Raw genomic sequence first — 16,978 nt, 5'->3', positions numbered from 1 at the left:
GCATTAGAGGAGTGAAGTGTGTAGGAGAGGAGCGAGGTGAGGTAGGAGGGGGCAAGGTGACTGTTTAAAAGCCGATGGGAAGGAGTTTCTGTTTGCTGTGGAGGTGGACGGGCAACCACTGGAGGTTCTTGAGGCTCTGGGGAAATGTGGACTGAACGGTTTTGGAGAAAAATCACCTGGGCAGCAGAGTGAAGCATGGACTGAAGTGGGGACAGGCAGGACAGTCAGCAAGGAGGCTGACAGTAATCCAGGTGAGATGGGATAAGTGTTTGTAATAGTATTAGTATTTATTATTTACTAGTCAGTAACAGTAGTTCTCAAGTACTTGCGACGTGGAGGCCATTGTGCTGAGCCCTGGGACAATACGCAGGAAGGGAATCAGAGTTGGTGCCTGACCCTCGTGGGGGGAGACAGACGCGTCAGGAATGATGAAACCATAAAACACCACAAATATATAGGATAACACAAGATCAGTCCCGTGGCTAGAGAAGAATTTCAGGCTCCTCTGGCCTAGAGCTCAAAGCACATCCATAGCCACAGCAACTGCTACAGGAGCCACCAGTCTTCCTAGGATTTTGTGGAGGTCTCACAGACATCAGAGAGAGACTTCTCTTTCCCAATCCGGGCAGGGACTGTGTCTACTAACGATTATGCTCTCCCACATCCTTAGTGCAGTACTCGGCACAGAGTAAGCGCTGGATTAAATGGAGGGTTAAAAAGGCCACACTCCCGCACTTCTCTCATTTAGCGTCAAAGGATAAAAGGCAAGGAGATATTCATAAATGCCTGAAACAGTGAGGCTAAGTTTGGTTAAATGAGTCCCCTCCCTTAGTGGAATCAAGAGTTTTTGTTTTCTTCCAAGCCCCTGGGAGCAGAAGCTTAAATAACTGGCACAAGCAGAAGTCGATGGGCCCAAAGAGGAGATATAAAGAAACATTTCTTGATCTGGGCAGTATGAAAAACATTACTCCTTTAATTTGTTACTAGATTGATAATTTGACCAAATTCACAGAATTAGCATTTTCACATCCTGGGAAACTGAGTCCCCACCTGATTACAGTGAGAACTGTTAGATGAAATGACTCATGTGTGTACTGCTTCGGCACAAGTGAGCTGACAGGGAAGATGTTTTTCTAGCAAAATTTCAGGGAACTGACCATAAGGGGTGGGGGGGGTTTGGTAGAATTTAGAATACTCAGAAATACACAGTATAAAGTCAACGTACTTGCTTGTGCATCTCAGGGGAGCAATTAATACACAATCATTTCCCATGTTCACACCCCCAACTCGACTGGCAATCGCACTGAAATCTCATGCCTCATTCTTCACTCCTCACTCGAAAACCATGCTGTCCCCGTAATTTTTAGGTGAAAAACGGTCTGCTCCTGATTTTTCACTCGGCCCCTATCGTGCCATTCAAGTTTTACAAAGTCCAGAAAGAAAGAGAGTCCTCCCCCTCAAGCGAGAAGGGTCGTCACTGGTGGTGAAGAGAAACTAAATTGAATACCCTATGTCAAAGAACTTCCAGCCAGATAGAATACATTAACTAAAACCATTCTGTAATTTTATTGATATATTTTGTGGAGTTCACATATTTTTTTTTTTGTACAGCAAACATAACACTGTAGGCCACGAGAAGCTGCAGCACTATTGTTTCATAGCAGCAAGTTATATTTTATAATCGGGGTATCTGGACAATAAATAGTCTGTTTCTTTGGATGTGAATGTTTAAAATGAAGTACTGCTGCAGCTTCATAATGTGATTGCTATTTTACAGAGCTTATACACAAAAATATATATGCAATCTTTTTGTCTATATTTTATACAAATACAACAGTAGTTTGTGAATACATTTTAAGTACATATACATGATAAGCAACTCAATTTCCCATATCACAGGATAGCAACTTTAAATGCAAAGAAACATATACAAATTCGGCCTGGAATGCATCTTTTTTTTCTATTTTGACTCAAAATCTTTATCATTGAAACATTTTAGCTCACGAGTTCACACATTTTTTTTTTCAACTAGCTAAAAATACAATTTCAGCAATCCAACTCATGTTCAGGTATGTCATGATCCATTTTCCCAGTTTTTCAGAAATTCAAAGGGCTCTTAGCAACATACAGTATGTTCTTCACTCCACACCATATAAAAACAGCCCATTTTTCATTTTAATTAACAGTCACCTTGTGAACAAAAGCTGGGCTTGTTCTGGTAAAGTTTGCATGTCCAAGATTTTCCTTTTGCAAGTGCATATGAATACATTGTGGTGTTGTAAAAAGTTCATTAATGACAAATTAAGTCACAGTATAAAAATATATCATACACCTATTAGGTCAAATATAGTCCTTTTTCTATGGTAAAAATACATCTGAATGAGACAGGGAGTTTGTAGCACCATGAGGAGTTGTATCCCAAGTTACATTAGCAGCATGATCCAATATAACAATATTGCAGGAGTGTTTCTGAGAAGATAAACATTCATTCTGGTTCAACTGTACCACTGAAGCTTATACTGCGAAGTGTTTATATATGATTAGCAATAGTTCTGTGTCATTTCTAGGACTAGATAACTGTTATCAAAAGACACTGCCTTCCAACAAACTACGACGACGACTTTATTGTCCGAGGTCTCCGAGACAACTCTCGCTACACTGCTATTGCTTTATTCTGTTTGGATGTACACCGACCAAAAAAAAAAAAAAGAGAGAGAGAAAAGAAGAACTGAAAGATCATCCCGGGTAGAGGAGCTTACCCAGGATTACATACTTTTAAGTCCAGGGAGGGAAAATTAATAAGACTCTTACTGGATAGGTTTATGTACAGAACTGCCAAAACGGCATAGGAAAAAAAAAAAATGAGACAACTAAAATACTCTAAAGCAGCCACCTGGCGTAGATTGATAATATTCTAGCACAGCTAATGATGCATATGCAGATTTGCTATTTTTTGACATCTCTTCTGAAGTCACTACCTCACATGAGTTTCAACTGGGCTGAAGGAACTTTAGTGGGTGGGTAGTTAAAACGTACTGGGGAAGACAGTGTGTTTTGAAACATGTAAACCTAGGAGAAACCATTGTAAAACCTTAAGAAAGACACACTGGTTCTGTGCAATATAGCAAATTGATAAGAAAACACTGTAAAACTGTACCTGTTTAAAATTACAATGTCTACCATCTTGTACACAAAGCATTATACCAAAGGCCTACATATACGTAATCTAATGGCACTTGAAACAAATGATAATAAAAGGTTTTATAATAAAAAGCATAACCTATAAGAGAGTTTCTTAAAAGGTTTAGGTTTTCTTTCTGAAAGTGCTATATCTTGTAATATGTGTAACATAGAGGTTGACCAAGCTTTATTTCTTAAAAAATATTGGCCTAGAATACATGTATAGCTCACTAGACAAATGATCCTGAAAATATGTACTCTTTAACATTCAATATTAGCTTAATAAAGCAATCAGCTCTGGCTCATGTTTCAGTCAGTATATGGTTTTTTTAAAAAAACCTCTACTGTCAAAAATTAACACAATAAATCACTTTATTTCACAATTTACTACTAAAATAATAAAGCACAAGCAACAAGGAGACAAAAATATATACTTTTGAAAAAAAACCAACCTTACCTAAAATGAAAAAAGTTGCACAAAGAGTGGTGCACGATCGGTCAGCCAGGCCAAACAAAGTTGTTGGAAAAAAACGGAACTGGGTCACACTGGGGTTACAAATGGAAATTCTGAGAGGCCAATAACTGTAATCTCTTAATAATGCCGACAGGGTCAATCTGCTTCCAAATATTCACACGGGCGTGTTACCGTACGAGGCGGTCGCGAGCAAAAATCCTAAATGAATGAGGTTCAATATCTTGTCTGAGGTCTACGTTTCGATCTCCTCTAATGTTAATCCCTTTCTGAACCAAACTAAGGCACTACCAGAAGTGTTGAGCATTAAGTATTACGGTTCTGGCTACGACTGATTCAAGATGGGGTCCGGCACAGAACCTGGGCTTTAATCAGGTCTAATGGGCATCAAACATGAACAGAAAGTCCTCCGCTTTCTAGAACGCAAGACGCCGCTACTGGAAACGGCGGGCCCAAGTTGGGACACTTGTGGCCCTTGAGATAAGCTTCCCCGCCACGGGCTCTTAAGCGTTCTTACCGAAACAGGGTTCACAGTGCCAGGCAGTCCTGATAGGCACAGATCGATTTTCAACTCACTACTGCATTCGTGTATTGCCAAGCACCTCACTTCCAGAAGGCTATAATCCGTTCATCCCGGCCCTCCCTTTATTAAGCAACAAAATACAGCCCACAGAGGCCAATGTCTCAATTAACTCATTAATCTTCAACTTCTGCGATTTCAAAAAAGGTCTAAAAATAAAGCAATGTTTCTCCCTGGCTATTTCACGTATGATTGCTATTTTAAAATATACTTTCTATTCATTTGTGCTCTGTCACTGGAGTTTTATTTTTCTTTAACCTCTATAATATGGTGAAAAAAGCAATATTGAACACTAATCATTCAACTAAAGTTTTAGGTAAGCAATCTGTTTCATAGAAACTAAAGGAAGCAGTAATGAAGCAGAGCTAAAAGTCCACTTTTTGAGCAAATATTCTCCCAAACCAAATATTTAGGAGTAGTTCGTTGATTTTGAAAAGGTATTTTCCTTATTCGTACATTTCATTTTAATGCCTTTGGAACACAAAATATTTTTATAAAAATTATTTTTCAGTAATAAAATTTAAATACACAAGTATAAAACTCCACCAGTCTATTGCTCCTAAGATAAAAAGACAGGAGCGTATGATAAAATAACGGGAGCAAAAGCTCCTTAAATGGGAGCAACTTTGTTTCTGTGAAGTACAAATATATATATATATACACACACATATATATATATATAATTTAGCCACTTCAAACCTTGCATGAATCCTTAGACGTTGGCAATGCATGTCACTTAAAATTCCCTGTCCGAAAAAAGGCAAGGAAAGATGAATTAACACTGAGTAGAAGCAAACCTACAGCTTGCTTTCACAGACTATACATACATATATATATCTCTTTTTTTTCCGCTTTTGGCTCTTTAGGCTGGGGAAGAAATTGTAATATTGTAAATAGGTAAAAAGTGGTGTAAGCAATATGCTTTTACTTCACTCCTAAGAGTCCTTTTTTAAACCTTGGCAACGGGGAAAATCATCCCTAACCAAGTACCCAGGTGTAGTAGGTGTGATTAATGTCTATTTTATTGCTTAGGAGGATATCACACCATATAAGCTGAGAAGATCCGCTCCAGTTCAAACACACCTAACACTTGCAAATTTACACTAGCTGGCTGACTGCTGGCTAACATTGGACTGACAATCAATAGCAGACTTCTGGCTGGCCCTGACCCACCCTTTGGCAGTGACAGCTGGGAAGGATTGATGCCTACGTATGTGACTATCGACTCTGAAGACACTTACGCCACACACTTTCTACACTACTACAATGAAAGACAGCGCGTTAAAAGCCAAAAACCAAACCAAGAAACAAAAAACAACCAAACCCGTGCCAGGGAATATTCTGCATTACTGACGTATGCTGTTTTTACGTTTTTCCGAGTCAGACATCGACGACGTCTATTCTCCCCCAAATTGTGCCATGAAAACATACTGTCGTTTCTGCGTTAAAACTGGTGTATTTACTATCTACAAAAAGGCTCTTTTCTCTCCCCTCCAAATAGCGTTGCTTTGCGTTTAAGTAGCTGCTCGTGTGACCTTAATACAGACTGCAACCATGTCAGCCAGAGACAAGAGCCAATCTTCAAAACACACTGACCTGAAAGAGCAGGCTAAATTTTTTCAATTTAGGAGTTTTAATTCACTTGAAATTATTAATCGGATTAGGCATCGAATCAGATCCTACTCGACTCCTGAAGCAATCTTTAGGCAATAGTGTGAATTCCTTTTGGAAAACCAACGTTCGTCTACAAATGGTTTTAACTGTTCAAAAGAGTGAAAGGCAGAGCTGTCATCTGACGGGAAAAAAAAAAAAATACGAGAGGCCGATCTTTAAAGACGTTTTAACCCGGAATAATGGTTTACGGAATTTTGCAGTGATGGCTTTCCTTTCTCCGTTTTTTCAAAAGGTATGTCAAACGGCAGTGAAAAGAAGACACGACTCTTTTGAGACTTAAAGCAAGGTAAACATTCGAGAACAGATGGTTCCGAAGCTCACTTAAAAAGTTAGTTTCCACTTCTTACTGGCTTAATGAGACCGGGATGCGACAAAAGCGGATTTCACGATTTATAGCAGGCACTAAATGCAAAACGGTCATTCACCTAAGGCATTTCTACAAATACATCTTGCATTAGGTCAGCTTCCGTATCCTACTGGAAAGCCTGATGGAAACGGGGCAGGGTGGTGGCTGTGCTTAGACTACTGGTGAAAGCTGCTGACAGCGAGTGCAGAGACCCAAGGCCTATACTGTTCCCAGGATCTTGAGGATCCTGTGTCGGTGGTGGAAGCTGAGCCAGCGAAGAATGTGCCTCCTCTTGTGAGTAGCTCATTCCCAGGCTTCCCACCGATACAGAGGGATTATAGGGCGGGCCATTGACCGGTATGAAATTGAACAACTGACAGAAGTCCAGAGACGGTGCGCTTAGAGGTTCGCTAATGGGAACAGAGCCTTTGGACAGGGGCCCTTCCCCAGATCCATCATCTAGTGGCCCTACTTGAGGATCCAACCCTAATTTCGAGGAGGACGCTTGAGTATCCTGCGACGAAGACGGCATACCGCCTTGCAACTCCATTAGGTAACTCTCGATTTCCCCCTTCAGCGGCTGTTCTTTTTCAGGCATAGAAACTGCGTATGAGGTAGAACTGAGTGGGTATTTCAAAGACAGCTGGTGGGCGGGATGGACGGAGTCCATATCTAACGGACACGTCATCCCCAAGGGTAGTGATGTGCTGACCATTGGATGCGCGGGGCCGGAACCCTGCATCGACTGAATCTGAGAACTGTAGAGGTTCAACTGCAAAGTGTTTGTAAATGGCTTTGATGTCAGTTCGCTGGAAGGCAAAGACAACCCCGGGAGCAGCTCATCCTTTATAGGCACAGAGACATTGCAGGTAAAGGGATCTAGAAGGTCCATGGGTTCGGTTTTGACCTTCAGAAGTTCTTGGTTGTGACTCTTTTTCATGTGACGAGTTAAGTGATCCTTCCGTCCAAATCTCTGTGCACAGTACTGACAGAGGAAGTCCTTTCTTCCAGTATGCACTACCATATGTCTGCGGACGTCCTTGCGGGTGTAGAACCGACGGTCACAATGTTCACACTGGTGCTTCTTCTCCTTCACCCCACCCGACGACTTGCCGGCATGAGTTTTTAGGTGCTCCAGGAGCACCCCTGTGCTTTCAAAAGTCTGCAAACATACCTTGCAGGTGAGGTCACCGCTTGTTGCAGCGTGCAAGGCCAGGTGACGTTTAAACCCCAGCTTGGTATTGTAGTTCTTGCCACATTCTTCACACTTAAAGGCCTCTTTGTTGGGGTTGTGTGTATGGAGGTGATTCTTTAGGTGATCTTTTCGGTGAAACATTTTCTCACAATAATTACACTTGTGGGTTTTCTCAGGAGAATGAGTAGCCATATGCCTTTAAACACAGATATATTCTGTAAGTAGTTATTTTGATCACAGATTACACTCGCTCACTTTTTAATGGAAGCTACATTCTACGCTCAATTTTCTTCACAAAAGAACCTCTTTAGCTGACATTACGACACTAGGGACAGCTGGACATGCCTAACTATAACAAAACTCAAGCTAAGTTTTTAAGTTGTTAGTTCTGAGCTAAAATAATACGGGCACATGGGCATTCCTGAACATACTCACGTCTATGTCCACAAACCAACAAATTCTCAGTCCAAACACTTCTCTTGTGGAAATGCCTTATGCAGAGGAAAAAGCTAGTCTCGTAAACATTTTTTAAACCAAAACCCAAAAACAGTAAACACACATACTTATGTCATTTAGAATTCTAAAAACAAGTCAACGACTACTTAACATTTCCTCTCTGCAAGTCAGGTGAAGTATTTACACAAATAAATACTTATACAGTGCTAAAAGTGGCCAACATAAAATAGAAAATACAATCTGAAAGATAAATAGAGTTTAATACCTTAGTAATTTGTACTTAGAAACAAAGGCCTTGGTGCAGTCTTGTTGCGTGCACTTGTAGGGCCTCTCTCCTGTGTGAGAGTATGAATGAACCTTTAATTTCTCAACACTGTTAAAGGCCTTGTCACACAGTTGGCAAGGAAAGTTTTTTCTTGGTTTGGTTTCACCACGCTTACGTTTCCCTGAAGGGACTTTCTGGGTATCTCTTACTTCTGACAAATCACCAGGAATGACAGTGGCCATCGCAGCCTAAACCAGGCCTTCTTGTTGGACACTTGGGAATTGCTCAACTCCACTAAATGATTTAGCTTTAGATGGCTTCTCAAGTTTCATGTGGTCGAAAAAGAAAGCAAAAGGGGACTGGAAAAAAAAATAAGAAACAACTAGTTTGTAACTAAACTTAACTTTTTTAAAAAAAGTTTAATTTGCTATGTGATGCTTCTGAATTAGAAAAGACACGTAAACTTCGATTCAGCTGGTCTAATGTAATATCTGGAGGCTTCGTTTTTGTAAAAACCTTTATATAAAAACATTGCTCAGAATGAACGGAATGAAAAAGATGGGCCGTGAAACTGAACCTACTGCCTTGCCTTTTAGTGACAGTAAACCTATCTGAGGAAGGTACACACAACAATTAACTCCAAGCATTGCAATTATGGCAGCTGTCAATTTTTACAAGGGACTGGAAGTATAGATATGTACACACAACCACACAGAGAACGTGCTTCCCAGACATGCCTCAAATTGCAATGCCTCAAATCATTTCCCTAAAGCTTCGAGATCAATCCAAATTGCTACCCTGAAAGGAAGCCCTTTGAAGTACTGAGGCTGCCGTTTATACTGCAGAGAGCCCCTCATTCAAAATTCTCCTAAAAATCCCATCTTCTCCAACAAGTCTTCTCTGATTTCCCTGCACCCTAGATTGTATAATCCATTAGCCAAGTCTAGAATTTACGAATTTATTAACGCCCACCCTCAGCACTTGTGTGTGTGTGTGTAGGAAATACCTTTAATTATGTCTGTCTTTTTTAGAGTCTACATTCCTTGTAGGCAGGAAAGTGTCACTTCTTTATTATGTACTTCCTGAGTGACCACTACAGTCTACTGCACCACGTGGGCACTCAAATATCACCCTATAATTACAGCTACTATTACTAATACTAGAGATAACTTACTAAATGACTAGAGAGGCATGAAAGAGTTTAGGAGAATTACTCCGTTTTTACCAGTAGCATCAGACCTGGTATGCTCTTTTCTGAGCTTCTGACTGCAAATATCTGGTCTTCAAAAAAAGAGTAGGCAATTTGAAATGGTAAAAACATGCGAAATTTAAGACCAGGGAAGGCTTGTGAAAGCTGTCAGTATTTTAGATCAACAACTCTGCCTGGGGTATATCTATGCACAATACCTGAGTTATAATATAAAACCATATAAACTCTCTGAAAGAGGTGGGTCAAACTGCTATGAACCCGTTTGTTTTTTTTAAGAAATCTGAATTTATAACAGTTTTGGCAAAAGGAGGTTCTTTAATTCAATGACCTCAAAGACTTTCACAAACATTAACCCATGTGGGATTCAAGACTACTTTCACACTCATGATTTGGACTGGAAAAATAAGATAAATGGAAATGCTACAGAGTTTAGCCCAATGTCAGTTATCCAGTAAATATGGGCAAAGCCAAATTCAGGACTTCTGAATCCCAAGCCTCCTTGATTTATTAGTTCCAAAAGAATTTCTTTCATCTACCCAGCATATTTAGTAAAAGGCTGAGTCTTACATTTTCAAATTGAAAAGTGAACTTGTCTAAGTACTGTGATGTTTGACATTATTGAATGAATTTTTATCCTATTTAAAAACTAGGGGAAAAACACAACTGCACTTCATAAGAAGTTAAAATTAACCACTGGGCCATGGATATGATAAGTAAAATGGACTCATGAGTAGTTTCCAGGCCAAAAAGGTTTCCTGAACAGAAGTGGGCTTTTTACGCAGATAATTAGCTTAACTCTTCCCTTTATTGCCTCTGCATCATCAGTGGTATTCATGGAGTCTTACTGAGTAAAGAGCACTGTACTAAGTGCTTTGGGAGAGTACAATAACCGAGTTGGTAGACACTTCCGTGCCCACAGGTTTACAGTTTAGAGGGGGAGCTAGCCACCATTAGAAGTAATTTATACTCTATAATTCATAGATATGCACTTGAGTGCTCTGGGGTTGAGGGTGGGGCAGATATCAAATAAAGTTATCATCAATATTATTAATATTAATAAATGTCCCCGGGTCACAGATCCAAGTGCAAGATGACACAGAAGGGAGAGCAAGCCAGGGAAAAGACAGCTTAACTGGATAAGGCTTCTAGGAGGAGATGTGACCTTAATAAGGCTTTGAAGGAGGGTAGAGTGGTGGACTGGAGTAAATGAAATAAGAGGAAGGGGGAGGAGGAGAATGTGGGAAAGGAGTCAGTGGCAAAACAGATGAGAAATAACCAACTCTGTTTTATTGTACTCTCCCAAGCGCTTAGTTTAGTGCTCTGCAGTGCTCAATAAATGTTTGATTGACTGATTAATCGAGGCAGAGTGAGTAAACTGGTGTTAGAGGAGGGAGGGGCTAGAATAGATCACTGAGATAAGGTAGGAGGGGGAGAGCTGATTGAGTGCTTTAAAGCCAGTGATAAGGAGTTTCTGATGCAGAGGTGAATGGGTAACTATTTGAGGTTTTTGAGGAGTGAGGGGAGGACTGAACCTTTTTTTTAGGAAACGACTCCTGTAATAATAATAACTGTGGTATTTGCTAAATGTACTATGCGCCAGGCACTGTATTAAGCGCTGGACTGGAAACAAGCAAATCGGGTTGGACACAGACCCTGTCCCATATGGGGCTCACTGTCTCAATCCCCATTATACAGATGAGGTAATGGAGGCCTGGAAAAGTTAACTGACTTGCCCAAGGTCACACAGAAGGCAAGTGGCAGAGCTTGGATTAGAACCTAGGTCCTTCTGACTCCAAGGCCCATGCTCTAACCATTAGGCCACATTGCTTCAACAAGGGGCTCTGTGGAGTAAAGGGGGCGGAAACCAGACTGGATGGGATTTAGGAGAGAACTGGAGGAGAGGAAAGTGAGAGGATGGTAAGAGGGAGATGGAGTGATAACTGGAAGGAGCCATGGAGTCAGGGGTGGTTTTCTGAGGATAGGGGATGTATAAGCATGCTTGAAAACAGTGGGGAAAAAGGCTGTTGGACAGTGAATGGTTGAAGATGGCAGTCAAGTAGGGAAGAAGGGAATGGGCAAATATTTTAATAAGGTATGAAAGTATGGGGGGTCAGAAGCACAAGGGGAGAAGGGTAGATTTTGAGAGGAGGTGAGAGATCTCTTCTAGAGATACTGCAAGAAATAAAGGGAGAGTCAAAGGGGGGAGGATTAGAGAGGAGCAGGGGAGATTTTAAGGAGATCATGCCTGAGGGTTTCAATTTTGTTAATGAAGTTGTGTGGCCAGGTCATTAGGAGAAAAGTGGCGGAGACAGGAGGTTTAAAGAGGAAGTTAAATCCTTGGAACAGCTGTAGGGGGCAGTGGGTATGTGAGTGAATCCGGAAGGAGAAGCATTATTGTCGAGCAGAGTAGAGGGCTGAATTGAAGCAGGTAAGAATGAATTTAAGGTGGACAAGATCAGACAGATGCCTGGGTTCCCACCAATGGTGCTCTGAAGCTTGGGAATAAGAGAGGAGGAAGCGTACCATGGAGGTGATCCAGGGTTCTGGATTAGTGGTACAAGATCGGCAGAGGGATGGGGAGAAAGGGAGTTGAATTCGATGGAGAGGGTAACACTTACGGTATCAATGTGTGCATCTTGAAAAGGTAGTTTGGGTTTGGTGACCAAATGGGGTAAGATGGCTCTCGAATACTGGAGGGGGGGGGGGGGTTCAAAAGATCCAAGTCTCTGTGTGGGGAACAGGACAGATTTGCAGAGAGTGGATATCTGGGGAAGAGAGCAGATGAGGAGGCTGTGGTCTGATAGAAGTTCAGAATTGGTGAGGGAAGAGACTGTACAGTGACTAGAGATTATCAGACCAAGTGGACAGTAAAAGGATCATTGGGAACCTCCGCGTGGATTCTGAAGTCCCCAAGGATCAATGGAGGGATGGAAAATGAGCAAAGGAATATGAGAAAGGGGTCAAAATGGTTCAGAAAGTTGGAGGGACCGGGAGATGACTGTGACTAGTAACTGGGGTGGGTGAGAGAGGTAGATGATATGGGCCTCAAAGGAAGGGAAAAGAGAGGGAAGGGGGAGGTGAGATGGTACGAAAGTGGCTTTGGGGAGCGAGAAGGAAACCGACTCCACCCCTTTTCCATTGAGTCTTGGGGAGTGGGAGAAGATGATTCACCCCCACCACCCTCCAACAGAGTGGTAGGGAAGACTGTCATGTAAGGAGAGCCAACTTTCAGTGATGGTGACGAGGAGCAGTGACTGGATCAGGAATAGGTCAATGATGAAGGGAAGCTTGCCCCCATGATGGAATGGGAGCTCCACAGGCCACACTTGGCTGCGGCTATGGGGAAGGTGCGGGGGGGATGGGGATGGTGCAAGGGGTGTGGAGGGGTTGACTGGGAGTGAGGTGGCGGGGGCCAGTGGGTGTGGGGGGGGGGGAGAAGAGGGGTGGGGCGTTCAGAGAAAGGGGGTTGGGGGGAGGTAGGGAGTTTGAGAAAGAAAATCCAGAGCTACAGCAGCTGATCTGGACAGCCAGTGACCAATATGGGTTCCTCTAGTACGTGGGGTCTCAGCAGTATCTTTCAGTCATGTTAGATTTCTGTTAAAAAGTTTTCCTTATAGACTAAAGAGCAACATTAAAGGAGTCATCTTCAAATGAAGTTATTGATTTCATACTTCTGTTGCATTCACTTCCTTCCTCTCCCTACGTTATCTGACCCACAAGGACCTCCAGGTGTCCCTCCTTTACTCTCCCCTGGCTGGTGTTAACTCCTCTACCCCAAAGACCACCAACTGCCCTAATACTGCCTTTTAGAGAGCCAAAATACGATTGCAGGACGGAATACTGGATTCCTGCCAGCCCAAAGTAAGAAATAAAATAAGTCTAATATTTGTTTTAGTAATCTTTCCTATGAATGATTTAAATGTTTTATGCCCCTACATACTATTTGGCAAAAGTGAATTGTGGGAAAAAAAAAAGAATTTTTTAAAAATTTCAAAAGCAAGAAACATACATATAATTTCCCTAAATGTTGAACAACTCCCAGTCCAAACTCTCTGAAGATTTAACTAGCCATTTGGTCTTTCAGATGATCCAACATTTAAATGGATAATTTGAAAAAAAAATCACGACAGTATGAAAACAAACTGCTGTAAACAGGCACCAAAAGAAAAAATGAAATGGAGATTGGGTGTGGGGGAGAAAAAAACACAGCAGGACAATTTAAGTTACAGGCCTTAGGCACTATACTGAAAACAAGGCAAAGATAACTATAAATTATACATTAACTTGCCTTGAAAAGACAGTGATTTGCATTTATCCTAGGACATATAATTGAACTAAAAATGAATTCTGAAATGTCTATATTAAGTCCAATGCGAAATTAATGGAATGCTATGACTTTGCTTGTACATACTGAGCAATGAAGAAAGATATTATGCCCTAGTGCTCAAATATTACACTATTCCAAGACCAGCTGAAAAACTTTTATGATTAATAATGCCTATTTGTAGTTTAATAATTACCAATTCACATTATTATTCTCTTTGGTGGTTCCCCCCGCAGGATGAATAACAAGGCTGATACCCCAATATCTAGCATTATTAACTACCATATATGCACTTTAAATTGTAGTTTATAAGAAAGCATAAAGTATTGAAAAACAATTTCAGTAGCATTTGTTCAATGCACACCTGATGACAGCTGGTAAAATCCTTAGATTTTGACCTTAACCAGTCCCACGGACTCTTCTTGGAGAGGAGTAAAATCCAGTACTTTCCATTTTGAGTGATCTGTAAAACAAAATAAACAAGAATGGTCTAGATGCTCATGAAACTTGTGATTATGACAACAAATATGAAGGGTAAGGAAACATGATTAAGCAGCTCATGCTTAGATTTAATACCTGGCTGATTATGCATGCATTAATGAATACCGTTTGTATACTTCAATTAGTTCTAGGTATATTTACATGTCAAAACAATGGCATGTAGCAGTTACACGTAAAAGAGAAAGCAAGAAAATTACTAAGATAGTTGCAAATTTAGGAAGGTTGAAATAATTCAAACTCCAAACCAGAACTGGTAGTTTAAAAATGAAAAAGAGAAAATAATCTAGCCCTATTATTTCCGTTCTCTTGCTCAGAAAGGGGATGGGAGGGGCTCGAGGGGGAGGGGGCAGTTTATGGCTTGCAAATTCGCAGAATCAAAAATCACTTTAAAAATACAGATTTTTGTTTTGTCACTGGGGAACATCTCTGTAACTCTTTAGTCAAGCTACAGAATAGAGATATATGTCTGGCTTCAGTCCAGAAGAATAACTGCAGTATTAGATTATAAAGTAAATTGCTACTTATTGCTTCACCACTTCCTTGGGGGAGGCGAAAAAAAGGATTTATTTTATATGGGTAGTTACAGTAGTAAGAGTACCAATATTTAAGGAAGAAAAAGACCCAGTGAACACTCAATTTGTGAGCTAGATTAGGGAGTGGGGAAGAAAGCTGAATGAGTGATGGGCTACTGGGAACAGTCCTGGAGTACAGACTGGGGGGGAAACAAAAATCAACAAAAATGAGTCAGGGGATAACTGGCAATACCTGAAAGACCCTATCCTAAGGACAGTGCTGTTCTTCCAAGAGCTCTTGACCGATCAATCTGCAGGCCCACGTTATGTCCTGCTCTGCCTCTGGATTTATCGGAGGATGGTAAATTCTCTGTACCTCAGATGTCTAATATGCGATACCATAATGGTAAGTGCCTCTTTAACTCTCAGGCTGCTATAAGGATTCACGAGAGATAAAGAACTCTGCTTCTCCCCTCTCCCCTCCGAAAAGAGAGTGCATTAAAAATATAAAACAGAATTCCAAGAAGTTAGACATACGTTTATGGGGGGGGGGGGGGGATGAGCGTCGCTGGAAGTCATTTCAGCTATCAGTGTGAGAACAGGAGTAAAAAAAAAAATGAAGTGTTCGCGTTCACTAATATTTCTGGATGGCACAAAGGATGTAAGAGGAATAGAAGGATAAGCAAAGTCAATTAAAATCTGCAGTGGTTTTGATGCATGAAGTGCGTAAAGAAGAAATGTACTATTTTGACACTGATATTAAGAATGAAATCGAAAAAGGAAAATGGCAATATACCATTAAATGACCACGAGCTAAAATCGGGAAGAGGACTGGGCCACAAAGATCAATGAAACCAAAATCTTTTATTGAACAGCTCAACCAAACCCAAAAAATCTCTTCCCCCACTCTCACGCACACCCCATATTCTTCTGAACTGCATAAGCGGTTATGAAATAGAGGACATTTCCTAAGCATAGTATATGGGCCTAGTAAGAGCAATCGGCACAACTGGATGCACAGTTCTCACATGCTTTGGAAGAAACAAAAAAGTTGTGATACGATTTGGGAATAGTCATTAAAAAAAAAAAGTAAAGATTTAAGCCTCCTTTTTTTCCTACAGGGCAAAAGAGTGAGGCCTGAGTGCAAAGAGGCTCCCCTTTACAAATTATGATTTGTGTCAGGGGACTAATAAAGAATAATGATTTCATTTACATCACGACCCAGAGGCTACTGTGGACGGGGTAGGCTAATGATGAAATTTGGGTAACTTACGAGCAGACAGAAATATACACATTAAGCCAATTTTCTTCATTTCTACCAAAAGGAATTTACAGTGGACATAAACTTAAGATACAGACAGCCTAATCTAGCTCTGAGAAAATCTCTTCAGAAACAAGTGGAACAGATTAATAAACTCGGTTTTCCTATAAAACTGGGAGTTACCTCTTGAGGAATCCTGCATTAAGGAAAAGTCGCATTACTGTAAGGGGTTCTTGGCCACTTGGACACCCAAATGTTTCTTCCTCTATCTCTAATTTCCAAATGGTGTTCTCTCTAAAACACCTAGCAAGAGCATGTTTTAAGGAAGAAGCAGGTTGGTCCAGTGGAAAGAATTCCGGCCTGGGAGTCACAGGACCTGGATTTTAACCCCAGCTCTATCTGTCTGCTGTGTGACCCTGGGCAAGGCACTTCACTTCTCTGTGCCTCAGTGACCTCAACTTTAAAATGGGGATTCAATACCTGTTCTCCCTCAGACAGGGAGCTCCATATGGAACAGGGACTGTGTCCAACTTGATTAACTTGTATCTACCCCACTGTTTAGAACAGTGCTTGACACATAAGTGCTTAACAAATACCAAGAAAAAAAACACAACAAAAACACTGAGGGTACTTAAAAAAGGATTAGTACAGCTTTAAGGGTTGTTTAGGTTTCTGGGAGAAAAAAGTGAACTGACACCAAAGAAAATGGGAAAATGTGTAATACACAGTCTCTGACTACCTTTCAAATTCCCATCCGCAGCTCACACCATCAATGAGTGAATTATCAGTTTTTCCCTTATTAAATATATCAACTCAGCTACAAAGTTTCAAATTACTGGCCGACGGCTCGTTTTACTTCATCATCAATGGTAAGTGTTGAGCACTTTTTGTGGCAGAGCACTGTACTACGAGCGTACAATAGATTTGGTAGACTAGAAATTAATCTGTGTTTCATCTTAAATAGTCTGAGTAATACGGAATGTTCTTATTTAAAAATATAGA

At 40.9% G+C, this 16,978-nt stretch overlaps 1 protein-coding gene across 6 annotated transcripts in view; it reads right to left on the bottom strand.

The window, feature by feature from the left end:
• Positions 1-1,538: 1,538 nt before the first annotated feature.
• PLAG1 (PLAG1 zinc finger) overlaps positions 1,539-16,978 on the bottom strand; it is a 46,475-nt gene continuing 31,035 nt past the window's right edge. For 4 of the 6 annotated variants that reach the window (XM_029069189.2, XM_029069180.2, XM_029069181.2 and 1 more), the window contains exons 2-4: positions 14,067-14,165; positions 8,169-8,527; positions 1,539-7,643 (exon numbers count right to left, since the gene is read on the bottom strand). In XM_029069189.2, coding sequence (XP_028925022.1) covers positions 6,380-7,643; positions 8,169-8,410 — 1,506 coding nt within the window. In that variant the 5' untranslated portion in view covers positions 8,411-8,527; positions 14,067-14,165 and the 3' untranslated portion in view covers positions 1,539-6,379. The remainder of the gene's footprint in view (positions 7,644-8,168; positions 8,528-14,066; positions 14,166-16,978) is intronic. The other 2 variants (XM_007667274.4, XM_029069190.2) reach the window with 2 other exon arrangements.

The sequence above is a fragment of the Ornithorhynchus anatinus genome, chromosome 7, assembly GCF_004115215.2.
Source record: "Ornithorhynchus anatinus isolate Pmale09 chromosome 7, mOrnAna1.pri.v4, whole genome shotgun sequence".
In the NCBI taxonomy this organism is placed as follows: domain Eukaryota; kingdom Metazoa; phylum Chordata; class Mammalia; order Monotremata; family Ornithorhynchidae; genus Ornithorhynchus; species Ornithorhynchus anatinus.
This window is presented reverse-complemented; position numbering and strand designations above follow the sequence as displayed.